Genomic DNA, 27,493 nt, shown 5'->3' with positions numbered 1-27,493 from the left:
AGTCTCTTCCTGGTCGGTACATGTTCATTTGAGTAACATTTTGAGTCACATTTTGCAGGTGAAGTTCAGGGGGCCCCTGAAAGTTTGGGCTCCTGGGCCTGTGCCCTGTAGGCCCATTAAGTAATCCATCCATGGGGGGACTACTACTATCCTGTACTTCAGTAAAAGTAGACAACAGTGAAGAAATATTGCAAGAAAAAGTCATACATTAAATTTTACTTGAGTAAAAATACAAAAGTATTTGCATTAAAATACATGTAAATTACTGTAAAGGAAATATACTCCTCGTACAAAATGTCCCATTTCAGAATAATATTGGGTGAAAATTACTGGATACATTAATGTGTGAAGGTCGGGCCAGTGTTAATTACTTTATATATTGGCTGGGCACTTTGTTTGTAATAATACATCATACTTTATTTGTTGATTGCATTTTTATTATTAATCAGAATCTGTAAAGTAACTTAAGTTATCAGAGACATGTATTAGCATGCATAGCAGCATTAAATGGGAATACAAATGTCTCTAAATTGTACTTAAGTGCAGTACTTGAGAAAATGTATTTAGTTACTTTTCACCACGGGTGTGGAGCGATTTTTTTTCTTCAGTGAATGTTTTATTTGTAGGATTTTTAGGGGCCTAAAGGGATGAAAGTATCCCGCATTTCACAATAAAATAAAACAAAATAAAATAACATAATCAGATTAAAAGGTAAATATAAATATAAATTTCTCAAACATTTTTTTGTTTCTTTTTCCTTTATTTATGTTGGCACCACTCAGATTTATTTTGGGATAAGCTCTAGACTACAATACCCTCAGTTTATGTTAAATAGAAATATGACTGCAAACTGCTTAAATGGTGTAAAGACTTCTCTAACTTTTAGTTTTGTATTGATTTAAAAAAAAAAAAGTCAATTTATCGATTATTTAATTTGCACTTATTGTGACTGCTCTCCTCTGTTTTCACTCACAGTGGGGTTATGTAATGTCTTTGGGTTTTGGACAGCTGGTTGGACATATCTTCTGACATTTTAAGTACAAAATAATGAACTGATTAAAAAAGAGGTTAGTTGCAGCCCTAGTTACATGAGGTCAACTTGAAAGGGCCATTGAGGCACCCAGTGATCATACAAGTTCAAAGCAAACTTCAATTTAACATCCTCCTGACTGAATTACCGGAACAGCTGCATATGCTGCTTTTTAATAAGTACAATACATGATTAGACATTTCATTATGCATATGTTTGTTCCTTGTTTTAGTTCCAGTGGATGTCAATGGGAAAATTATTGACGTTTTCCCCTTTTTTAGGGAGAAGATGAGGACAATGGGATGGACGACCACAATCTGCAGCTTATATGCTTTTCAGTGTGCAAAGCAGAAAGAATTCAAACAAGCACATAAAAAAAGCTACTCTGTCACAATGACAAGGGCACATTAAATTCCCCTCCCGCCCCTCTGTGTGACAGACGCAGGGAGGATAACAGTGATGGTACCTGGGCAGCAGAGCCACCACTGTGGTGATGATGCAGAGAAGGTAGAACATGGGGTCAGCCATCTGGCTCTGGAGGATCCAGTACGGGTTGGATGGAGGGTTGCAGGTGACGCAGATGGCGCTGTAGGCAAGCGTCACAATGAAGTACAATGCCACACTGCCAAGCATGATTAGCCAGTGAACCACCGTCTGCAGGACAGATGCATAAAACCGCAATTAGATACATCGATGACAACCAATCAGTCACAAACTGTCTGTTAATTATCAGTTTTTATTGTCTTAATCTAAAAATACAGTGGATTAATGTCAAAAATGCTACGTTACCAGTTTCTAGATGCTACAGTTCACAAATAATTGTTTGGTAGTTTTAGATGCATGCTGATTATTGCATCATAAGAGTTTCAGCTTACTAGGAGTATATACTGTGATGGATATCTAGATATAGATATCCATCAGTTCGCACTCACCCAGGCTTTGATCTCTATTGACAGATGCAGCAGGATGGTAAATAAAGAAACTGTGTTCAAAGGAGTCCCAAAGGTAAAAATATCAATGTCTGAATCCTGGTAAGTCTGCAGGGGAGAAAACACATGTAGTCAAATTTTAGGGAAAAAGCATTAAACTGGTAAAATACCCGGTAACTGAGAGGACGCATCATGACTGATGCAACTTAGCACAATGTTTAATAAAAGACAGAATCCAAATGTTTCTCTCACCAGGTATGGGATAAAGAAGCACACCAGGCTCTGATAGAAGGCATCAAGGATGGAAACCCAGAAGGTTGCAAACGTGTACGTCTAAACAAGCAAACACACATTTAGATACACCCCAAAATTACATAAACTAGTTGTTGCATTTACTGCATTGCATTTACTCAAGAGCCAACTTGTTCAGGAGTGTCACTGACCCCTGCACCCTGTCCCGTCCTGTACAGTTCAGGAACACCCAGCAGCATCTCTGCAGAGAGGTCTCTGTCCATTATCCCAAACATGATGGGCGGTGCAGAGGTGAAGAAGAGGTTGAAGAAAATCATCAGCCAGTAGTCGATCATGGCCGTGCCAGAGAAGCCGCAGAAGAACTGATACCAGAACAGCAGGTTCACGTAGGCCTGGGGAGCACATTAAACAGTCTAAGATATGATGGCAAGATGATGATTCAGACAGCAGAGCTCTCTGATGTAGACACTCACCACATTCTTATAGAAGAAGTAAATGATCATGTGCACCAGCCGGGTGTAGCACCAGTGTCCGTGAACCAGGAGAAGTTTTTTCAGGTGTTTGAAGCGAGATATAGCGAAATCACTGGCCATGACCGCCTGCAGATGACAAAGAATTTTGGACAGTGAGAGCAGAAGAAGACACAAACAACATTTTCAAAGCTAAAGACCTCAGCTCAGACCTGCATGCCTTCCTGACCGGATATCCCGATGCCGATATCAGCTGCTTGGATCATGTTCACATCATTTGCTCCATCACCTGAAGCCACAGGGTGAATATCAGTTTGTTGCAGTTAAAAATGTATAAAAATCCACTGATTTTGTGAGTCTTGATAAATTAAAACAAATAAAACACATTTATTTGGGATTTTATGTGAGTTTAATGTAAGATACCCTGCATTTTTTATATTTATAAGCATATACCACGCCAGTTTCTCAATTAAAGGGCCAGTGTGTAAAATGGGTTGAAAACAGTGACATCAGTGGTCAAATTCTAGATTGCAGGGCTCACTCGCTCATCCTTCCTGTTGGGTAAATGACGGCGGCCTCGTAGGGACAAAAAGCCTTGCGCACGAGTTTTTCAGGAGTAGGTCTATCTAGCGACGAGGTGAATATTTATTTAGAAATCTAAACCATGTTATGATATTGTAATGAATCACTCACGAGCAGGAGACCAGAGGAGCGTTCGGGAAAAAGGCCTGTTTATTTGAGCACTCCAAAAACTCTAGTAACACTCCAGGGGGTAAAAGACTCCGTCCCAAACTCTGAGTCTTCTAGCGTAACAGACACACTCCATACACACATACTCGTTTACCATGCTGAGTGGGGACCCCCCTCCCCTCTCTGCTCCACCAATCTCCAGCCCGCACACTGACTGACAGCGTAGCCGGTAAACAGAGCTCAGCTGTTTATTTAGCCTAGCAATATCTCCGGACTATAGTAGCTCCAATGGACGACTTTGAATGCGATTTTGAAGAGTTTCTTGTAGCGGACACAGACCCAGAGCCATACCTGTTTGAGCCGGAGCATACAGATGAGGAACTCCATGTGTTTGATGCTGAGCGGGCGAGAAGAGAGGCTGAATGCACAGAATGGGATTCGGTGCTGCTGCTGCCATCGTTGGGGAGATATATCATCAGGAGGAAAAGCGCCGCAGAGAGTGCATCACAAGGAGTGAAGTTGCGTCTTCTTTTCCTCGCAGATGACGGTTCGGGTTCATTCTCTCCTGTTGCGTGGTAAGTGTGGTCCATTTGCAAACTTTATAACTAAAAAAACTTTTCACTACTCTCTATCGACGAACTACTAACACTCTCTGCTGTTTCCTCCTCCTTCTTCCTTCCTTCCTCCTGCTGTCTTCGTTGGTTCATTTATACACGCAAAATGCATTCTCTGGCTGGCTGGATTGTCCACTCAATCTGCTGTACATACATGGCGGCGCAAGATGGCGACCTCTCTAAAGCAAGGCCCTTGCTATATATATATATATATATATATATATATAAAAGCATAATTATACGGCTACGAAAACCAAACGAATTTTATTTTATAGCAATTATACACTTGTATAAACATATTAATGGGTAGAATATTCAGATTCAGATTCAGATTGACAATAAACCATGCCAAATATTACACACTGGCCCTTTAAGGGACTAGATGTCTTGCAAAATTAAAATGTTAAGTCTGCCAGGAAACAAACTTCAGCATTGGTATGCACAGTATATTCAGGCTGTGGTTTGATTTTTCCTTCCTTCAGGGTAGATGAGGATCCCCACACTCTCTTGTCTAATGTCCAACAATAAATTTCTCAGGAGGTTCAGTGACTCAGAACAGGACAGAACCAAGAACCTTATAAAAACCTGAAAGAATGATCTTTCTGTTCACCCACAGCACTAAGAAAACCATTTCTTTCCCGTACAACGCCTTATGCTTTCCTTTTCTCAGGTCTTTTTCCACAGCGGACATTTTAACCTGTCATAGCCCAGGTGTTACTAATAACATTAACAATGGCTCCGTTCTTTTCAACTGTCCCAGTAAACCATGACAGTGAGCCAGTATGCACAGTACAAGAACCCTTAAACTGAAGCTAAATGGACTTCAGCCACCACTATTAACTACCTGCCCAGGATCTAAAGGTGGAAAATAGCAATTTGCTAAAGGCCGCTACATTACATCTGTCCTTGTTTTAAATAAGGTTCATGTTCTTTGTGCATTGTCACTGTTCAAATAGTAATAAACATACATTAACTGGATTATTTACACTTGTGCTTTTCCTACTTTGACTAAAAACTAATGCACATAGCCACCGTGATTTCACCCATTGGTTTGTGAACTCCTGTTTTGAAGCCTCGAGTTCGACTGTTGCCACCTTGTTTTTTTGGAGCCAGAAGTGACCATATTTGGACGAGAGATAGGAGCTGTAGAGGAGCGAGGGGTGGATCTGAATGGAGGCCAAGGACACTAGCGGCCCCGCCATTTAATATCTGTAACTTTGGGTCTTCATAAAATGTAATTAAAAATTCACCTCCACCACCTTTTTGGGCTGCTTCTAGTGGCCGTTCAAAGAATTGAGGTTTTTGGCACCTGTCAAACATGACATGTCAAAATGTCTGCTGTGAAAAAGGCTTTCATAAATCTAAGAATCCTAGTATCCCAGCAGTGCACATTGGTAACCAATTTACTGATTATCTGTTGAAAATTGGCATGCAACAGGGGCCCACTATAGTCTTAAAGTGCCATCTAAGTAACATTTTGTGCGGTAATTAAGTTAAAAGAAAGACTTGACTTGCAAAAACATCTAATTTGTCTCTTTAATTTTATACTGTTTTTATAGTTTATTGTATTTATACAACTGTTTTTTCTGTTTTCATTGGAGTCTGAATAAAAGTCCCAGATAAATGCATTTGGAATTAAAATGTATGTGAACAGCTTAAGACAAGTTTCTTACCAACAGCAAGTGTCATGACCTTGAGTTTCTCCCTGACGACCTTCACCACTCGACTCTTCTGCAACGGAGTGACTCTACAGCAGAGCACAGAGCGGCAGCGCTTCGCCAGATCCACAAACTTGTCCTGCAGGTCTGACGACAGAGCCATGGTCAGGGTTCGTCCGTCGATCACCAGAGAGATGTCTGGGGTCGTATCCACATTGCGAGGGTCTTCACTGTACCTCCTCACCTCCTCTAGTGTGCAGTCCAAGATGGAGGTGCACGCAAGCTAGAAAACAAGATGGGTTTTTTGCTGATCATTTTTTGTGAAGCTTTCCAAACCAGAGCTGAAACAAGTAGTTGTGGAAAATGACCATTCATTCAACCATTCAGATAATCGATTGATAATTAAAATAATTTTTCAGCTGGTTCCAGCATCTCAAGTGTGAGATCTTTTTAAACTATTTTCCTCACACTGTCTGTGCTGGATCAACCTGTGTCTGAGATGCTCCGTTTCAGTGCCTGTCTCTTAAAGGCCCTCTCCCAAAAAAGCCCTGTCTGCTCTGATTGGTCAGCATTTTTGGATCTTCCACATCGCATCATTGCAGCCTTGACATTACTGTGACAGAAAATAGTGGCACTTTTTAGTAAGAAAATTCATCAACAGAACACAACCAGATAAGTTCCAGTAGGAATATGTTTGAAAATTGGGGAAAATTTTACAACATCAGCAACCAAGATTACATGTTTCCTTGACATTAGCATGTAGCTACATGAAACAGTGTATGTCAGCCCGTTTTCATTCACAGGTAGTCTAATACCAACCCTTTGTCATGCTGTTCGGTGTGTGATATCGACGCCTAAGGCTGCCTTTGACCTCTTTATGAGACGCACCAGGGTTTATACTATCTCTAGTGTGAATCCATCCATGGCAATACCTGATGCTGAGAGCAACTGCTGTAGTTTAAAGAGCAAGAAAGTCCATGTAGGGTGGGAGGAAGCGTAGGGGGATAGATCAAACAAAACCGGACCAGGAGACTGCAGTTCACATCCAGTGTGAAGCAAAACGCCAATGTTGTTTTAATGTAACTTTATCTAATTTACATATGGTTGTCAGGCGCTGACGTCACTCACATCACAAACGCACTTATTTTAAGCCAAAATACCTTTTTTCTAAACCTAACCAAGTCGTACTTTAGTCGCCCAAATCTGACTGCGAGCATTCTACAACCTTAATGATGTGTTACAAAATGTTTCAGCTTTGTGTCACCTAGTCAGGCTAAAGGGTGTTCTGTGTGTCACTATGAGACGCTGAGGGGCGTGGCAAAGCATCGGTATTTAACCACCTGGGAATGAAAACGGGTTGTGTATGTTATGTAAACACTTGCAGTAGTGTGTCTGGAGCAGATGACTGAGGTTCTTGCTCGCAGGGATTACTTTTATATACTGTATGTTTACTTTATTATTTGAAACTTTGGCCACATTTGATGTATTCCAACTTTGTAACATTATATGTATGACAGCAGATAAAGAAAATCATAGTAGACCCCTAATACGGTACATGCTAGTGAATGAAACAGCACCCTGATGTTGAGTCATGTTCATGATGTCTGACTAAAAGCAGTTACGAGGCTCTGGTCCCATCAGACTCATCGTTGTCTGTAAATAACTCCAGTCTCTTAGCCAAAAGGAAAAGGTTTTTCACCACCTATCAAGTGCTGGTTAAATTTCATTCGGTGTGGTAAGGTGATGACTGTGTGAGTGCATCCCTCAGATGGTCATCGAGTTACAGTGGTGAGAAAAAAAAAAAGTTCATTACCAATATGAGCAAAGGGGTATTTCCCCTGAGGGCTGAATATTAGACTGGTAATTAGATATGAAAGCAGTAGATATTGTATTGGGGGTATTTCACTCCATTCATCATCAATGACTAGTCCTATCTGAGAGGAGCATGGCAGTCCCTTTGTACCAGAAAGCTCCTCGTGTATCTGTTAGAGCCGACGGGTAATTTTGGTCTATTTAAGGCCGGGAATGATTAGACATGGTCAGGTTGTTATGAAGGGCTCCAGCCTGTGCTACTAGATCTTTAATGACCTCAGAGAAGCAGCACCCACACCTGACACCTTATCTTTCCCAGATGAAAATGTGAGGGTTTGACCTTTAGTTAAAATGTAAAAGTGGTCAAAAAGGTTTGGCCATTTAAATTGGAGGGAGACAAGCTCACAGGTCCCGAACTTACTGCTTGGGAGACACTTGGCTTGTCCTGAATGACCGTCAAAAAAAGTCTGTGCTGCCCTTGGAAACAAGCTGTATGTGATATGTGGAATATAAATCATGTCTTGCCTTAATCTGTTTAAAAAGGCCAATGTTCAACAAGAGTTTGTGGTGCTTGTTGGCTTTTCTTATTTTTTTATTTCATTTAATTAATTTCAAAACTTTATTCACCTCCTACTGTGTGGCTCAAATATTTAGCCATGTATTCGTGGGTGAGAAATATTTTAACATTTTGTATTTTTTAAAAAATTAAGAAATAAATGGACTTTAAGTTGGGAAGTAGCCCTATTAAATGTGACTTTCATTATAATTATTCTCATCAGTTTTGCCCTGTCTTCACACATTTGCTTTATCTCTTAAGCCCATTGCACATATTCACAGCACATAACACACTCCATTTTATGTCTCTTGATGCAGATGATATTTTACTTTATTTTCAAAAATCCTGCCAACTCAGTACCAACTTTATTCCAACTATTTGACACGTCTGGTAAGATCTCCTGACGTGAGATTAACCAGTAAATTAAACCTGTAAAACCTAAAATAAAACCTGATGTTGAAGAGTATACTAAAAAATGATAAAGAGATAGAAGTTTAAAGGAATTGTTCAACTTTGATGAGATGATCGACAACACTTTCACCTTCATATGCTAAATATGAAGCTAGCAGCCAATTAGCTTATCTTAGCTTAGCATAAAGCCAGGACACAGCTACCCTGCTTCTGTCCAGAGGTTGCAAATTCACCTACACGCACATCTGAGCTCACTAATTAATTTACTGTGTGTGTGAAATGTGTAAAAACATGGGGGTAATGTGGCTGACTATGGACCAAATCACTGTGATGTAACACCAACAATTACTTCTGGGTAGACAACTGGCAAATTATGGAGATATGTGAAACTGGCTGACTTGTTTATTTCTGTTGTCATTTTCAGCCATGACTGCAACAATGTTAATGTTATACTGTATAAACTGTAATGTACAATGATGTATATATAAACACGGTGTTTGACTTATCCGACATTTCTGCAGTGCTTATCTAATGTAGTGTGTCGCTAATATACTGACACAGAAGCTAAGCAATGTAGCCTACTGTGGTTGATGGGGGCTGCAGCAAAACGTATTTTAGCCTCATGGAAAAATCAGAATCAGTTTAAGTGTGCTGTATTTGAATTCTTTTTTCATCTTTCCCTCACACACTTACTAACCGAGACAGCAGTAGACCAGCAACTCTGGTGTTCTGTGAAGTAAAGTTAGTGTTTTTGTCAATGGAGTCTGATGGCTTTGAGATAAGGCTTCAGTTCCCGGTCGGAAAGGGCTTTCTGACAGCAAGGTAAAGTGGTGAAAATATTCTAAATATAGCCAGCCTTTTATAGGTGGCTAAAAACTAACCAACCGAAGCAGCGTTTGCTCAACACCAGTTTGTGTCGCAGAGGTTATTATAAACAAAAGATTATGATTCAGTCTTTGTTTTTGGACTAACTTCCTGGATCTTCTGCTTTTTGCCTGGCAACTACTGGTAGGCAGATTTAGTTGGCCTACCTCTGGATAAAGCCAATTTAGTTGTTTCCCCTTGTCTTCCAGTCTTTATTCTAAGCTAACTGGTTTATTGAGCTGATTTTCCAAAATGTTGCTTTAATGGTACGCCATGCAGGAATTGTCAGTTACTGTTTGTTACAGTATCAGTAGAGAAAGGAAGCTGAAGACAACTGAAGATTCACTCTCATATTGGAAGGAGCTTTGCCCACTTGGTTCTTTGCCACGCTATATTTGCATTTTTTTTCGGCGTTGTGTCTGATTTTTGTAGCTTCTGCTTGGAAACATGTAGCTTGTGGTCAGGTACCTGGTTGCCACCTTTTTTTAAAGTCTTGACCTCACCTGTGCACTCTGTGGGTGTATGTCCAGAAATGTCCCAAACATAGCAAAATAAAAGAAAATAAGAGAACACAGGCAAAGGGCAGATTCTCTGCAGATAAATAATGCACCACACACTTCTAGTGGTTCATAAGTGACAATTGTGAGGGATTACTTTTGTATGAATGCATTATTTTGTTGTTGTTTTTTTTTTTAAAAATCTGTATAGTCTGCCTTTAAGTACATTAACATTTTTATTTCATGTGTGATTTACTAGAACACTTCTAACTGTGGTGTAAGAAATGAATCAGAGATGTACGACTGTTTATCATCTCAAATAAGCAGTAAAGTAAAGCAGCTCGAGTCAAACAGCCAACCCTCAGTGAGGCAGACAGCGGCCTCCTCACCTTGTTTTTGCAGCTCATGTTAATCACCAGGTCTTCCTCTTCCAGTAGCCTGCAGGCATAGCCAATGTTGACAGCTGTCTCCGGCTTGTCACCAGTCAGCACCCACACCTGGATCCCTGCCTCCCGCAGTGCCACGATGGTGTCTGGGACACTCTCCTGCAGACGGTCCTCAATGCCCGTCGCCCCTGCAGGAGGACATACATCCAAAGCCAGGCATGATGCAAACACAGAGCTTATCACACAGATACACAGTATGTCAATAATGACTGATGTGTGTTTGGGTGATGTATGTTACCTAGCAGGGAGAGGTCTGTCTCTAGCTGCACAGCTGAGTCCATTACAAGCTCCTCTCTGTTGTCTATAGCAGCCAGAGCTCTCCGTCTGTTCACTGACCAGCTTTCATATGCCTTGTCACTCACAATCTGCAGCACACACAGAAAAAAAAGGATGAGACAGAGCTCCTCTAGTATCAGAAAATTATGCTGGTGAATATTAATATATTTGATTGTGAACCTTCTTTGTAAAGCAAAGTGTACGCAGCCCCTCTTTAGCATAGCAGTCGAGGTGATGCTGAGTATCTGCTGCTATATTCCTCTGCTTCTCACTGAGATGCTCTGAAAATAATATCACAGATATATTTCTATATGTTTATTTTGGTTTATGAAAGTACCCAGGGTATCACAGATATCTCACATTTAATAAATGTGTGTATGCACTCTCTCCTGCACATACCTGCGTACGGTGTACCAAGTAGCTCCATGATGGCGTAGTCTGCACCTTTAGTGTACAACACATTCTCTTTGGTGATTGGGTGTCGCACCAAAATAGACATTCTCTTCCTGTTGGAGTCAAAGGTCAAGGTGTCCAGCACCTCAAACACCAGGTCCTCCCCGGACGGGAGCCTCACCGTCACGCTGTCAGGGGTGCGGGCCAGCAGGATGGAGCCATATGCCTTGGCTGCGTACACCAGGGCTGCCTCATCTGGACTCTCTGCCTCATAGCTCAGATCATCTAAGGTCGTTCCAGGCTTGTCGCACTGGGATGGAGCGTGGAGTGAACATGTTTGGAGCCCATTGGTGTCTCCAGACTCCTCTTTTTTTGCCGGGGGGTTAAAATGGTCTTCCTCTACAACTGAGTCCTCTGAGAAGGTGCGATTTCTCTTCGGCTCATGCTGCCAGGAGGTGAAAACATTTTTCACCAGGTCGGAAAAAGTTCCCAATGGGTTGTTTGTCTGACTGGAGCAGGAAAACCCACTCACCTGAAAAGGTAATGCAAGGAAAATACAATGTTATATAGTCTTTTACGTCACCATATTGCCCAAACACCCATATGGTGCCAACGCACTCTTAAAACCTTGTCATCCATTTCCACTCTGTTTCTTTTTGTGCTTTTACCTTTAATTACAAACTCAAGGGAAAACCCACGTATTTCTCCCATCTGTCAGACCTGAGACAGCACAGAGCAGCGAGTACTAAAATTAATAAAGGCAACCCTGATTGCCCTTGCAAATCTCCCTTTACTATGTGGCTAATTTAGCGAGGGCTTTACAACCGGGGCCTTAAAGATGAGAGAAAATGAGTACTGACCACTGATGAGAGAGCAGAAACTTGAAGCTAAACAATTGAACAGAACTTTCAAAATTAAACTAAATCTTTGAGGTTAATAGGAAGAGTTTAAACTTAATTGTTATGTGTATTACTGATTAAATTGTGGAGCTTTCACTGCAGCACTGCAGCCAAATGGCTGGGCACTATATTAAGTAATGAATGAGACAGTTAATGGATTCTCCATAATGTTTTCTACAAGAAAAGTTTTCCATTTTTTATAAGTTTACACACTGAGAGTTTCAAGAGAACACATCCTTCGCCCATCTTTCCTCTCCTGACTGTGCCCTCTATCTCTACATCCAGTCCACAGTGGCAGTAAACGGAGTGCTCACCCTCTGTCTCTGAGCTGTTGCCATGGAAACCACCACCGTGTTGCAAATGGCGAGACCCAGAAAAAAGTCCAGGTAAGGATCTATCTTCTGGCTGCTGCTGCTGCTCTCTGCCCTGCTAATCTGCTGAAGCAGCTTCCTGTCTGGAATCACCTCAGTTTCCTGTTGGAGTAAAAGTTAATCAGTTTTTTAATTAAAAGCTCATGTTGATAAATTGTTTCTTGCTTACACTCAGCTTTCACTGTTTTTGACATGACAGGATTGAAAAAACGTTTTTAGCCTTTAACCTTTTCATCCAGTTTTATTTGCTCATGTAGGAGGAAAGATTACAGGAAGGACAAAAGGACAGAGGGAAGGTAGGAAGTTTTCATTTACACACACACATTCTGCTCTGTTAGAGACCCAGCGTGAGGAAATCCAAATATGGGCTCTGTACTGCCTTGCTGGAAGAAACACAAGACTTTTTTCTGTCTCAGCCTGTATCTCCAGGCCTCTGCTCTTTGCCCCGTCGACAAAAATAGACACAGAGCTACTGTACTGTATATCAAGACGCCGATGACTAATCTATAGTGCACGTTTACAGTTTATGTGACATCGGTAGTCTGTGCCAAATGGTGCCCAGCATGACCATATGTCCCGTCACAGACACAGGGGCAACTTTGAGCCAAAATGGATGTGCTTATCACTGACACCTAGCAGCTCGGCCATCTGCAGCGGGGACTGGGAACGTGAGGCCTTTTGACTCAAGGATGGGTGAGATTTGGGTAAACAAATGACAGTTTGAGGTCTTCTGAGTTTGTATGTAGACATGGGACTGCATTTTTAAAGTGGTTATAGGTTAAAAGTAAAAATGTCTTGAGCTTAGAAACGTGTATAGATGCTAATTATCGAATTAGACAGCAAATGTAATTAAAAGAAGTGGAATAAGTGTTGAGACCTTCGGGGTTCTGGGACTCACAGTTTCCAAGGACCTTAACCAAGGATGTAGGTTTTGTATCAATGCTGAGGGGGACACATATGAAATAGGGAGTTTCACAGTATATCACAGTACTATGCTGTATTGATTTTTCCCCCTACCTCTATTGTATATACTGTCATATCCACCTACCTCATGTAAATAAAGCAACCTGTTTCATAATCATTCTATATTTATTCCAGCACCCTTTCCAGTCTGCACCCTTAACCATGCTGGCGTGGATCTGCTATATCTGTACATAGTAGTCAAATCTTTACAGCAGTCTGTTTATGTTTACCTTGTTCAGCCTTGTTTTGAGCTTGTGTGTCTTTTCTGTGTATGTCTATTAATAGTTAAACGAAGAATCCTCGTACATGTACACATACTTGGCCAATGCAGCTGATTTATATATAGAAAATATTTCCGCTTCAGTATTGTAATAATTTTATCTATTCATATAATAATGACTGAAACTGAATCTACCAAATTATAACTAATATTTTTTTATCATAATGATCTTGTCAGCCTTGTGATAGACTGGATAGACTGGCATGCTTTAATAAGCTCCAGTTCTCCGTCACGGTGAGCGGGATAACTGGTTTAATAGATGGATGGATAGATAAAGTTACATTTCCATACTGACAAATGCATCCATAAGAATGCCTCTGTGGTAAGACACCATCTAAACTCAATATAAGGACATTATATTTCATTTCTCTTTACATTAGTACCAGACAGGACGTCTCAGTAGCTGTCCCATCTTCCTAATTTGAGCTTGATTGTAGTGGGCCGGTTCACATTGTGTATAAAGTGCACTGTCATGTTTGATTTTGAGCCATTTGTTTGTACTACTCAGTTGTGATTATAACTGCAAGGACACTTGTTAATCAAGAAGAATGAGTCTAATTTGTGGGCCCCTCGGGGTGGCCTTGAGTCAACTACCTGACTTCACCTCCTGCAGGAGTAAACAAAATGCTGACCACCATTTTCCCCACTGTGGCTCCCTGCGACCTGGCATTATATATCAAGACAGGCAAAACCCATAACCCCTCCCCACTCTATCTGCCTTTTCTTCCTGACTGAGCGATCATCTTACCAGTGGACTGCTGAAGGCCACATTGCTCTGGGCATTTCCCATGACCTTGCTCTTGCGTCGGTTGTCATGGTGATGGCGCTTGTCTTTAGGCTCGGTGTCTTCAGTATCCAGAGACCATCCAGTCTGTGGGGGTCGTGGCCTCTGGTTGAAGATAACCTCCTCGTCGGACTCTGGTTCATCAAGGACAGCTAGGCGGATGGCTGCAAATCCCAAAAAACATGTTGATACGTACAGCACGTACCATATATTATGTTCTTTATGTCAGGTCATGTCATGTTCAAATGCAGAGCCTTTAACCACAACCGCAGCGTCAAAGTACTTTAAAAACCTGGATTTAACAGTCATACCCACATGGAAGGGAGGTGGAAGGGACTGCCCCCTAAATTAGTCAAAATAAATGAACTTTGGGAAGAATTATATAAGTAGAAACCCAACTCCAGAGTAAATAGATCAGTAATACAATTAGATGGTGTAGCAAATCAGATTGAAGCTACAAATATGGAAGCAAAAAATCAGGATTCAACAACACAATATGGAGGTGAAAACGGGGATAAAATATACTGATAAGAGTCCCATACCTGTACCTTACCTGTAGGGCTAGTGAGCAGTATGGGCTGTTTTGGTGTGAGTTGCCAAGTGTTGGAGATATCAGCTGTAGAGATGTCTCCCTCTCTCCAATATAATGGAACTAGATGGCACTCAGCTTGTGGTGCTCAAAGTGCCAAAAAAATCTATTTGAAAAACTCAGCAGCAATGTCTCTTTCGAGAAATCATGACCCAGTTACTCAAGATAATCCACAGACCTTGTTGTGAGCAGTTTCATGTATGAACTATTTTTTTTTTTAAACCAAACTACACCCACAAACTGTATCACTACACAGAAGGAAGCATCTACTGCTAGCTCACCTAGCACCCCTGAGCTAGCTAATGATACAGCTCAGCCAAGGACGCCATTAATGTTTACATCATGTGCTGCCATGAGCATGAGCCTCTCATCCATGAGTGGAGTCATGCTTCCTTCTGCGCAGTGACAACAAGCCTCAGTTTGAAGCCAATTTTACATATTAGCCAAATGTGGAATTACAACACCTGTGTCTGTCACATGATGCCATAAGGCCCGTTTCCACCGCAGGAACTTCGGGGTAATTTTACGGGGCCGGGGCCGTTGGTGTGTGTCTCCACCGCAGGAACCACCCCCGAAGGACAGAGTTCCGGAACTTTTACGGGGGCTAAACAAGTCCCTGCCTCGGGGTAGGTACTCAGAACGGCCCCGAAAGACTCCCGGCTGGGGCTTGGGGATTACTTGGTGCTGATTGGATATACTCAAGGAGGGATGTGACGTCAACAGAAAGCAACAAAATAGCCGGCATTTTTAAAACTCAGCAGACGAGGGTTAGCTCGTTCATATAGCTTTCGCCGCCACGTAAAAAAAACTCACTAAATGGCCGGTGAAAAAATATTTTTTCCAGCGGATATCTTAGTTACAACATGATTGAGCTAGCAAAGCAGTTTTGTGTTCCTATGTGTGGTATTTATTCAGTTTTGGGAAATCACGATGTCTAGAAAGCAGCAGCAAAGCTAACATCAGCTAAAAGCCTCCCGTTGTCGGATACGACATGAAACTACTCCAGTTAGCTCAATCATGTTGTAACTAAGACATCCGCTGGAAAAAATATTTTTTTTCACCGGCCATTTAGTGAGTTATTACAGACACCGCTATCGGCTAACAGCGTCTCTACGTCGCTCCAGTCAAAATGGTCGCGCAATGATCACGTCACATCCAGAGGCAGCCCGTAACTTTACAGGAACCTTCCTCGTACTCCGCTCTCAGTGGAGACACGGTGGTTGAGAGGGCCGAACGAGAGGACGTTCCTGTAGTAGTTCCTGCTCCCCAAATAGCACCAGGAACTTCTTCAGTGGAAACGGGCCTATAGGCCTCAAAAAGACTTTACCCCATAGACTCAAGAGATATCTGTAAATCAGTAGATACATTTTTTTTACAGATATTTTTTGGGGCATTTTTTTGCCTTTAATGGACAGGACAGTTAAGTGTGAGGGGGGGAGAGAGAGGGGGATTGACATGCAGCAAAGGGCCACAGGCTGGACTCGAACCCAGGCCGCTGCGGCAACAGCCTTATACATGGGGCGCCTGCTCTACCACTAAGCCACCAACGCCCCAGTAGATACATTTTTTAAGCATCACAACCCCTGTGAAACTATCCATTTAGTCTGATTACATTCAAAAAGTCAAGAAAAATCATTTAATCCCCATCCAAGTTAGCAGAAGGCTATACTGGAATTTAGCTGCTAGGCCACCAAAAGTCTCTAGTGTGCTTGCTCTGTGGGCCCAGTAATATGAAAGAGCCTGGTAATTTCATACCACAGAAAAAGCTTTTTTTGGCTTCATGTGCCACTGAGCATCTTTCAAAGGAATGAACCACGCCTCCAGTGCTGTATCCAGTTCTCTTTACACATCTATGGGTGACACGTTCAACAGGAAACTGCTCACAACAGGTCTGTGGATTATCTTGAGTAAACAGGTCATGATTTGTGGAATGATACATTGGTGTTGAGTTTTCCAAATGTATTTTTTGGTGCTTTGAGCACCACAAGCTGAGTGCCGTCTAGTTCCTTTATATTCAAGAGCAGGCAGACTCTACGGCCGATATCTCCAACACTCAATAACTAATACCAAAATAATCACATGTATTTTTGATTTTGGGGTGAACTGTCCCTTTAACTCCTTTACGGTATGTGCAAGACAGAGTCAAAAATGTTGATCAGCTGATGCTGATCATGACACAGCATAACTGGAAATTAAGTTTCATATGCAGAGCCAACCAGGAAGTGCTTTCCAGCTGAACAGGTGACAAACAGCTCAGAATCAACATGCAGAGGTATGTGAATGCTGGTGTATGCCAGAGTTATGTTGCTATGCGCTATGTTGGCATTAGTCAAAGTGTTGAAGTCAGTGCAGCTCAGTTGTTTATCAAGTGTTTCACAAGTGGTAAGTAGGCAGATTCTTCTCGATCTTTTAATGTTAGGCTAATGAGCAAGTTAGCGATTTATTCTCTGGTGACATCTGTGATTGTGCTATCCAATTTTTTTTAATGATTGTATATATAAATACATAAGTGTATACGATGAAAAGCAGTGGCGCTGCAACAACTCTTTTTGGTCAGATAAAATGTCTCAGTATGAAGGGTTACCATTCTCTTTGTGTGGGTACTCGGTGCCCATGATGGAGCATCTGCGAAACACCATCTTGTTCTCAGTGAGGGTGCCAGTCTTGTCTGAGAAGATGTATTCAATCTGTCCCAGGTCCTCCGTGATGTTCAGGGCCTTACACTGAATGCGGCTGTCTGTCTCCTCATCGTACAGGTCGATGTCATTAGTGATAAAGAAGATTTGACCAATCTTCACTAACTCAATGGACACGTAGAGGGAGATAGGAATCAAGATCTACAGAAGAGGAGAGGAGAGGAGAGGAGAGGAGAGAAATTAAAGGAAAGGAAAGGAAAGGAAAGGAAAGGAAAGGAAAGGAAAAGAAAGAAAGGAAAAGAAAGGAAAGAGGATAGGAGAAGAAAGGAGGAGAGATAAAAGAAGGAAGGAAAGGAAAGGAAAGGAAAGGAAAGGAAAGGAGAGGAAAGGAAAGGAAAATAAAGGAAATGGGATAGGAGAGGAGAGGAGAGGAGAGGAGAGGAGAGGAGGAGAGATAAAAGAAGGAAGGAGAGGAAAAGAAAAGGAAAGGAAAGGAAAGAAGAGAGGAAAAAAATCAAAGTATAGACAAGAGATACAGCAGAGAGTAAGAAAGTGATCGGAGAAGGGAATGAAAGGAGGTAATGGGATGACAAATTTGAGAGGAGTGAAAAGTGGACAACAGACGGAGAAGATGGAGTTTAGCAAATTAAAACAAATTAACAAATTAACAAATTTGAGAAAAACACTACATATGCTCTCTCAGACACAGACAGACTCCTCCACCTGCAGCAGGATGATCATGGTGAAGAACATGTAGAAGCCCAACAGACTGGGACTGTCCAGGTGACCGTTGCTGTCAGGGACCAGGTAAGGGGGCACACCAGGTAGCGCCTGCAGCAATACGTAGTGACCTGCATGTGTAAGGACAGGAGAATTAATCACACCGACTGTCGCGCAGAGAGGAAGGCTATTTTTGGCACCACACCTTCCCTGTCTCCTCCCTCTTCTCCTGGTATGTGTTTGGGCCTGTGGCCAAAGCGACTGAAGTTTGTGTTTTTTTTTATTGGAAATTAAATGTCCCCTCATAAATCATTAATCATGAACCAGTCTGTGTAGTGGTTATGTAATTCATTACTGACCTACTGCTCCGACGAGACACATGGTGAGGAGGAGAATGACGCAGAAGATGACGTCTATGTTCAGTTTCCGCTCTAGTTTGCTGCGCTTGTATCTTGGCCCGTTGTTGTTGAGCATGGACTTGGTTTCATGGCCTTAAACATGGAATCAGAGGGTGTAAATTCAGTTACCAGTCCGCACTCCAAACTGTCAGTGAACACCAATGGCAAGTGATGACTTCATCCTTAAATGTGCTTATTCTGGGTCGGCTAGTACAAGGACAAGAAACAAGGCACTAGGCAATGAGGTCATGTCTTCTGCAACACTTCAGGAAATGTTGGGGCTCATTATTACACACATTAAACACATTTTAAAGACTTATTCTGATTATTTAACCATGCTAACGGCATGGATCTAGAGATTGCATTGTCAGTCTCTCAGACATTTGGTCCACACTTTGATCCAGACTGAAATATCTCCAAAGCTGTTAAATAAATTGTCATGCTCACTAACCAAAGGGTGAATCTTCTTTTTTTTATACAGTCTATAATTATCAGGTCAAAGTTGTTGAAAATTGTTTTATACTATGGTTTATATACAAATACTTGAAAACTAACATACCCATCATATTTTGTGTTTAATGCTAATTAGCAAATATTAGCATGCTAAAATATGATGCCTTCTAAACATCAGCATGTTAGCATGCTGACATTAGCATTTAGCTTGAAGCATTGCTGTGCCCAATTTCAGCCTCATACAGATGCTAGCATAGCAGTTCACACAGCCTTGTTTGACAAATCTGGACAGATGTTGGGCAAAAACAGAAAAAAAAATCACATTGAAATCGGAGTAATTTTGTGCTCTGCAACATAATTACATAGCACCTGTAGCAGGTCATAATGTAGGCCAACAAAATGCAGGGAAGTGTAACAACATTTTTACAGGTAGTAAGTCAAACATTAAGGTGAGGTTGTGATGGGGAAATCTGGACTCGTGGCCTCAGTACAGCTAAAGTCGTAGTCCCTTGACAAAAACACTAAAAGCTCAAGGTCAAAGCGGTGAAGCAGCTTAGTAAATGGAGAGTATACCTGCATACACCACAAAGCCAACAGCGTAGTCCGTGTTTCTCACTGTGCAGCCTCGCAGCAGCAGACTCTCTATTCCAGCGCCCACCTTCTCCTTATCAGGTTTCTCTCTGCAGCAGGAGAAAGTGAGAAACCTCCTTTGTACTGTCAGATCTTGTTAGATATTCATTACTGCTTATATTCCCCATTAGCAATTCCCCTGCTTTACGGCCATAGCTGGACAGCATGGGTAGACCAGCTGTAAGAGCTGTGGTGCCCGAGGAAATCGATTATAGTCTATTACAGCCCCAATAATGCCTCTGGTGGCATCTGAAAGTGCAGCGAGTGGGTTGGAATTAGTTTTGCTCGGCTGCTCTGAAAGGCTCAAAGGAACTGTTTGGGGATCACATCCATGTGATCTGTGTATTTGATACTCACACATAACACTTGAAATGATTCAGATTGTTGTTGGGCTTTTCACACACCACGATACTGTTGAAGCTTTCAGGTTCAAATTCAGGATCCTAGGTGAGGAGAGGAGGTACAAAGTCAAAAAGTATGAATGGAAACTTTTAAAATGTAACTTGACCTGCACTTCCACACTGAAAGGTATGTTTTCTGTGTGTCACTAGACTTCGACTTACTATAAAGACCCACAGTTACCGCAGACGTTCAGGAAATGTTGACGTGTGTTTAACGTCAATCACAAGGAGAAGAAAGGTGAGGAAGCAAAGAGGTATGGGACAAAAGACAGCACAGAAATGACACCCAGAAATAGTAGGCATTCCTCACCAACACACAGAGGCCAGACATCGCCCTCCTCTGCTTCAGGTTGGTCTCTCCATCCAGGTTGGACGTCTCTATGTGACACACACCCTTGGGGTCGGATGTGTGCAGCAGCAGGAGGTCCGCAGGGACGATCTCATTGCAAACCACTCTCACAAAATCTCCCACTCGCACATCCTTCCATCGCCTCTCCATAAACTGTTTCTCTTTCCTGAAATAAGACATGTCAGACACCAACAGTCATTACAGATTATTTCATAAAGATACACAAGTCCCTGGGCGGCTTTATATTGATTTTTGTCACATTTCTTAACAATACTGGCACAGTGGGCGTATTTTGTCTATGTTCATGCAATCAAATGAAATATCGACTCGCTCCTTATGGATAAAAAAAAAATCATAGCAGCTGCTTAAGAAGGGAATAAACAACACAACCAAATGAAAAATCAATGCTGTTGTTTTTGGAGAGCGGCCCAGATGTGTTTTGTGTGTTTTAGAATAAGGAAACTTTTAGAGGAAGACACGCTGCAGTAGGCCTACACATTATGACCTGAGGCTGTTCCCAGGGTTTGAGGCTGTTCCCAGAAAGCCACTTGCTTTATCGTTTGAACCTGCATGTCAAGCTGGCTCACCACTGGTGACAGAGAGCTGCAGGTATGCTGCCTTGCATGTAGGACCTGATCGGGTGGCTGCCACATAACACCACGCCTCACCTCAAACAAAGCCAGGAGGAAGGGGTTATGTATTTTTAGTATGTTGTGTTTAGAATATACTTACCAGGTTGCACAAACATTGTTCATCTGTCAGAGAAGCTTTATTAGCACTTTTTATGTCAGGCAGCCTCATTAACAGGTTACACTTAGGGTGAGTACATTCCTCAAAAGAGTATTGTGTGTTCTCACAATGCATACAATACATTTCACCCTAGATGATGATCAGGTCAGTGATTCATCACCTACATATTTTTAGGAAGCACCATTCTCATATTAACTGTGAAGCTAAACCTGTTAGCTTAGCTTAGCACTCAGCTAAGACTGAAAACAGAGGGAAAAACTAGCCTGACTTTGTCAAATGGTAACAAAATCTGCTTACTAGCATCTTAAAAGTTCATTATTGTATTAAACTGTACAAAAACAGAAGTTTAATAACAATAATTTGCAGTTTTACAGGAGACTATGTGATGAACTTTTTCTTACCTGTCTCAGCCAGTTGTGCCAAAAAATAGGCCTAGTCCAGCAGCATAAATAACCCTCAGTAAAATGTCAAATTGTTATTTTTACACTTTGGTTTTTGTAGCGATTAAAAACAAATGTGTTTTTAGATTAATTACCATTGACAGTTACAGGCTGTTTGCTTTCTGGCCACGAGAAGGTGAAACGTATGATACTACTCTCATGTTTGTATGCTACATAGGATAAGCCAGAAGTTGGCTAGCTTAGCATTGCACTTAGCTAAGACTGGAAACAGGGGGTGTTGGTGGCTTAGTGGTAGAGCAGGTGCCCCATGTACAAGGCTGTTGCCGCAGCGGCCTGGGTTCGAGTCCAGCCTGTGGCCCTTTGCTGCATGTCACTCCCTCTCTCTCTCCCCCTTCACACTTGTCTGTCCTATCAATTAAAGGCTAAAAATATCTTAAAAAAGACTGGAAACAGACGGACACAGCTAACCTGACTTTTAGTTTGTTAAAAAGCAAACATTTAATGACAATAATTTAATAACAGGAGACTATGTGTTGGACTTTTTCTTGCCCCTGACCGATAAACATCTTTGAGTCTCTGCTAGTTGAGCCAGAAAACAGTTCATAACCTCAAATTAAATGCTACTTTGTATTTGTGTATAGATTAAACAAAGGTGTTTCTAGGTTTTGTTAACAATGGAGAGATCCAGGCTAGCTGTTTTCCCCTCTGTCCAGTCTTTGTGCTATGCTATGCTAAGCTAAGCTAACTAGCTAAGCTCACTTTAAAATGTATTTCAGTAATCCTGCACCTATATAGTTTGACTATATAGTTTGACCTTTTGGAAATACATTTATTTGCTTTCCTGTCAAAAGTTAGTTGAGAAGTTTGATATCACTTTCATGTCTTAACACTAAATATGAAACTAAAGCCAGAAGCTCGTTAGCTTAGCGTAGCTTAGCTTAGCACTGAGATAAGACCGAAAACAGAGGGACACAACTGACCTGGCTCTGTAACATAATCCACCTAAAAGCATCTCAGCTCACTAATTAGCATGCAGTATTTAATTATAGCCTATAAACCCATACAGCAACTGAAGTTTAATAACAATATTTTGTCATTTTACAGGAGGCTATGTGTTGAACTTTTTCTTGCCCATGACCTGTAAACTTCCTCGAGACTTTGCTAGTTGAGCCAAGATATACAGTACAGGCCAAAAGTTTGGACACACCTTCTCATTCAATGCGTTTTCTTTATTTTCATGACTATTTACATTGTAGATTCTCACTGAAGGCATCAAAACTATGAATGAACACATGTGGAGTTATGTACTTAACAAAAAAAGGTGAAATAACTGAAAACATGTTTTATATTCTAGTTTCTTCAAAATAGCCACCCTTTGCTCTGATTACTGCTTTGCACACTCTTGGCATTCTCTCCATGAGCTTCAAGAGGTAGTCACCTGAAATGGTTTCCACTTCACAGGTGTGCCTTATCAGGGTTAATTAGTGGAATTTCTTGCTTTATCAATGGGGTTGGGACCATCAGTTGTGTTGTGCAGAAGTCAGGTTAATACACAGCCGACAGCCCTATTGGACAACTGTTAAAATTCATATTATGGCAAGAACCAATCAGCTAACTAAAGAAAAACGAGTGGCCATCATTACTTTAAGAAATGAAGGTCAGTCAGTCCGGAAAATTGCAAAAACTTTAAATGTGTCCCCAAGTGGAGTCGCAAAAACCATCAAGCGCTACAACGAAACTGGCACACATGAGGACCGACCCAGGAAAGGAAGACCAAGAGTCACCTCTGCTTCTGAGGATAAGTTCATCCGAGTCACCAGCCTCAGAAATCGCAAGTTAACAGCAGCTCAGATCAGAGACCAGATGAATGCCACACAGAGTTCTAGCAGCAGACCCATCTCTAGAACAACTGTTAAGAGGAGACTGCGCGAATCAGGCCTTCATGGTCAAATAGCTGCTAGGAAACCACTGCTAAGGAGAGGCAACAAGCAGAAGAGATTTGTTTGGGCCAAGAAACACAAGGAATGGACATTAGACCAGTGGAAATCTGTGCTTTGGTCTGATGAGTCCAAATTTGAGATCTTTGGTTCCAACCGCCGTGTCTTTGTGAGACGCAGAAAAGGTGAACGGATGGATTCCACATGCCTGGTTCCCACTGTGAAGCATGGAGGAGGAGGTGTGATGGTGTGGGGGTGTTTTGCTGGTGACACTGTTGGGGATTTATTCAAAATTGAAGGCACACTGAACCAGCATGGCTACCACAGCATCCTGCAGCGACATGCCATCCCATCCGGTTTGCGTTTAGTTGGACGATCAATTATTTTTCAACAGGACAATGACCCCAAACACACCTCCAGGCTGTGTAAGGGCTATTTGACCAAGAAGGAGAGTGATGGAGTGCTGCGGCAGATGACCTGGCCTCCACAGTCACCGGACCTGAACCCAATCGAGATGGTTTGGGGTGAGCTGGACCGCAGAGTGAAGGCAAAGGGGCCAACAAGTGCTAAACACCTCTGGGAACTCCTTCAAGACTGTTGGAAAACCATTTCAGGTGACTACCTCTTGAAGCTCATGCAGAGAATGCCAAGAGTGTGCAAAGCAGTAATCAGAGCAAAGGGTGGCTATTTTGAAGAAACTAGAATATAAAACATGTTTTCAGTTATTTCACCTTTTTTTGTTAAATACATAACTCCACATGTGTTCATTCATAGTTTTGATGCCTTCAGTGAGAATCTACAATGTAAATAGTCATGAAAATAAAGAAAACGCATTGAATGAGAAGGTGTGTCCAAACTTTTGGCCTGTACTGTAGTCCAGAACAAAACCCCAGGGAAAATGTCTAATTGTCATTTTTACACTTTGGTTTCTGAATGGATTAAAGTGTTTGTAGATATTGTTACCATGTGACAGATCCAGGCTGTCTTTATGCTTGAACAAAGCTATCAGGATGCTGCTTTATTCATAACATTAAAAGACAAACACGAGAGTTGTATCAATAATGTGTTAGATGTGGCTAGCCGCAATAATTACATTTTTCTGCAGCTGGGAAGCCTGTTAACGGAAAAAAAACCTGCAACTCTGTTTACTGATAGGCTGTGGATAATCTCTGGCCACAATTTGCTGCTTAAAGTTAAAATATCCCCAACTTTTAGCACTTCACCACAAATCAAACGGCTGCAGCTTGGACCGGCCGCCGCATCTTTCCATAGTCATAGCGTGGCAGCTCGCCGCAGGCCATACTTCGCTGCTCCTTGGTGTGTTTTTGGTGCAAGGATGCTTTCACACCTATAGTTTGGTTCATTTGGTCCAAACTAAGAGGGAAATTATACATGGTTACATTTTAGTTCTGATTCGGGTCCTGTTTGCACCAACTTGTTACAAATAGACCAAGAGCAGCAAACATGAAGTCATAGAGACTGACAGGTGACTCGTTGATTGGACAAGTCAGGCAATTGGCAGTTGATAAATATAGGCCTACACATCAAAAGCACTAAAGTGCTGCATAAACTTCTCTCAGTCACCAGATTTTGCTTTCCCCACGAGTCCTGATGATGCAGGATGACAGTTGTCACAACTGTCCAATCAATGAGTTACCTGTCAGTCTGTAACTTCATGTTTACGTGTCTCTAATCATCCACTTTGCTGCTCTTTTGAATTTGGTTACCTGATATGTCTTTGACACTTAAGATAACCTGTTTGGTTTGATGGTAGATTTGATATGAGTCACATTCATACGACATATACTCGATTAAATGGGCTCTCGGGATTCTAAAACAACAGACAGGAACAGTCTGTGAGGTGTGGCGACTGCTTTAAAGTTTTGCAGCAAGCAGACTATAAATTACAGATGTTTAACAATACAAAAACATGAGTTAGGAGTCAATCAGTATGACTAACAGCTATTGTGTTTCGTGTTCGGCGTGTTTGAGCGCAGGCAGATTGACAAGAGTTTAAAATAGAGACAAGATAGATAGGATAACCCTGAAGATAAGACACGCTCAAACACACACACTTCACGCCTCTGTGAAAACAACATGTGGGTGAAAGGTGATGGGAAATAAAGATGTGCATCTGAGAAGGTCTGATGAATTAAAGTTAAAGCATCTGACAGCCTTCCATGTGGACCTTTAAATGCACTGTAAGGGCGCGTGTTCCTCATGCTGTCAGATGGATAAACTTCCCTGAGACAGAGAAAAAGAGGAAGTGTGTGGAATCCTAAAATGTATTCTCGAGCTTCTTCTGGAAACATTTGTATACTTCAAAGAAATCCCAGCCAATCGATTCTGTTCTAATCTTTACAAGCCCAAAATGGAGTTTTAGCATCCCCACCCAACGAGCAATGAGAGACCCACGAGAGCCCACTCGCCATGACTCAACAGCTATTTATCAGATTGCATGAGGCAGAGACGGCTAGTGTCCGTTAACAGGCCCAGAGGGACTGGTGCGTTCTCTGAAGAGTCCAAAATGCTGCATCTGGGGTCTGCATTTAGGCCACCTGGATCCTATCACCACACACAAATTACACAAACACATGATGTAGGCTTTTCCCCAGCTGAGGCTGCACTTCCCAACATCCCTGCTGACTTTTCTCTGGAAATTTGAAAGCAAGCAACTGCTGGTTAATGATAAACCTTTCCAGAGGTTGAGCATGTGCGGATTCATCATAGCAGTCGTCTCCAGTCTCACATCACATCCTGAGCAAATCCACATCCCCTCCTCCTCCTCCCACTTTGCTCCAAAATCACAGCAGCAAAAGGGTTGAAAATGACAGTGTTTATCCTCCTTTGTGAATTATTCATTTTTCACCAGTAATTCAAAAATAGATAACCGCTAACCTTACTGTCTCTGCTGACGCAACACCCAGATGAGGATTTCATCAAATGTGCACAATGCGATGGTGAGAGATATTGTTGTGAGGCTCTTCAAAAGAGGAATAATCTCCCACACATTTTCTATTTCTTAGTCAAAAATTCTCACGGGGTGCTGGAACGCAGAGGAGGAAAAAAAACCCACACACACACACATGCAGCACACAATCACACAGATCTACACACAGACATCAACATGCTGGATGATAAGAATCATCAACACAGATGTGGAGGTGCCGTTAATGTACCATGAGTGTTTCCACTTGCCACAGCATGCATGAACTAAACTGCTTCTATATTCGGTATATGTTTGTTTTTAAGTCAGTTACCTGCTGTAGATGAAGCATGGTGTGTTGTTAAGCTTCTTGTCTGACTGGTACCTCCTGAAGTCCTCCCAGGCATCCTTCAGGGCCGTCAGAGACAAGATGACACAAATGGGGATCAAAGCTACCTCGGGCTGAAAGGCGTTCACCACAGGGACAAAGTTCAGAATAGCCAGGCCTACAAAGTAGATATTGGCCAAACGGTGAAACTGCTCAAAGAGGTTCATGGGGATGAAGAGGAGGAGGGTGTATTTGGTGGTCTTGATGGCGTTGTTAGGGAAGTAGCGGTTCGGTTGCTTCCAGTTCTCCAGGCCCTCATAAGGCAGATTTGACACCAAGTTGCGAAGGTCCTTGTCCCGCGCCCTCTGACCTCTCAGAGCATCCCTCACCAGAGCCAGAGGACTTCTCCACGTCATGGCTGCTCTGTCTGTCTTTCTTTTCCTCTTCTCACCAGCTTTTCCTTCTCATCCTCTCAATACTTACAGCTCTGATGAGTTAAAAAGACTCCTCAGGCCCATCCTCTTCTTGAATGAGCGTCTGTGTGCATGTGAGTGTGTGAGGCCTAATGGCAGGTTGAAACAAATGACAACACACCTAGTCCTCCTCTGAGTCCGCCCTTTGCATTGACAGGTGTGTTTGCATTCCTTGCACTGGTGCTGTTCAAGTCTTGCAGAGAGGGGAATTAAGGCGGCTGGTTACAGTCAAAAATTTAGCTTAGGGTGCTCCAGTGACTCAGCTGATTTTTATTTTGCTGTCAATAATCTCATTTCAGTTTTCAAA

The 27,493-nt window shown here is 42.0% G+C and overlaps 1 protein-coding gene across 1 annotated transcript in view; it reads right to left on the bottom strand.

The window, feature by feature from the left end:
• Positions 1-27,291, bottom strand: part of atp10b (ATPase phospholipid transporting 10B) — a 28,820-nt gene extending 1,529 nt beyond the window's left edge. The window contains exons 1-20 of the mRNA XM_033632660.2: positions 26,720-27,291; positions 20,333-20,537; positions 19,979-20,064; positions 19,565-19,671; positions 18,500-18,631; positions 18,144-18,271; positions 17,369-17,621; positions 14,160-14,359; positions 12,112-12,270; positions 10,905-11,430; positions 10,686-10,786; positions 10,468-10,594; positions 10,173-10,357; positions 5,659-5,926; positions 2,894-2,970; positions 2,685-2,810; positions 2,403-2,603; positions 2,212-2,292; positions 1,963-2,067; positions 1,497-1,684 (exon numbers count right to left, since the gene is read on the bottom strand). Coding sequence (XP_033488551.2) covers positions 1,497-1,684; positions 1,963-2,067; positions 2,212-2,292; positions 2,403-2,603; positions 2,685-2,810; positions 2,894-2,970; positions 5,659-5,926; positions 10,173-10,357; positions 10,468-10,594; positions 10,686-10,786; positions 10,905-11,430; positions 12,112-12,270; positions 14,160-14,359; positions 17,369-17,621; positions 18,144-18,271; positions 18,500-18,631; positions 19,565-19,671; positions 19,979-20,064; positions 20,333-20,537; positions 26,720-27,129 — 3,665 coding nt within the window. The 5' untranslated portion in view covers positions 27,130-27,291. The remainder of the gene's footprint in view (positions 1-1,496; positions 1,685-1,962; positions 2,068-2,211; positions 2,293-2,402; positions 2,604-2,684; positions 2,811-2,893; positions 2,971-5,658; positions 5,927-10,172; positions 10,358-10,467; positions 10,595-10,685; positions 10,787-10,904; positions 11,431-12,111; positions 12,271-14,159; positions 14,360-17,368; positions 17,622-18,143; positions 18,272-18,499; positions 18,632-19,564; positions 19,672-19,978; positions 20,065-20,332; positions 20,538-26,719) is intronic.
• Between the last annotated feature and the right edge of the window lie 202 nt (positions 27,292-27,493).

Source organism: Epinephelus lanceolatus, chromosome 7, assembly GCF_041903045.1.
Source record: "Epinephelus lanceolatus isolate andai-2023 chromosome 7, ASM4190304v1, whole genome shotgun sequence".
NCBI classification, from domain to species: domain Eukaryota; kingdom Metazoa; phylum Chordata; class Actinopteri; order Perciformes; family Serranidae; genus Epinephelus; species Epinephelus lanceolatus.
Note: the sequence above shows the minus strand (reverse complement) of the source record. Positions and strands in the feature narration are given on the sequence as shown.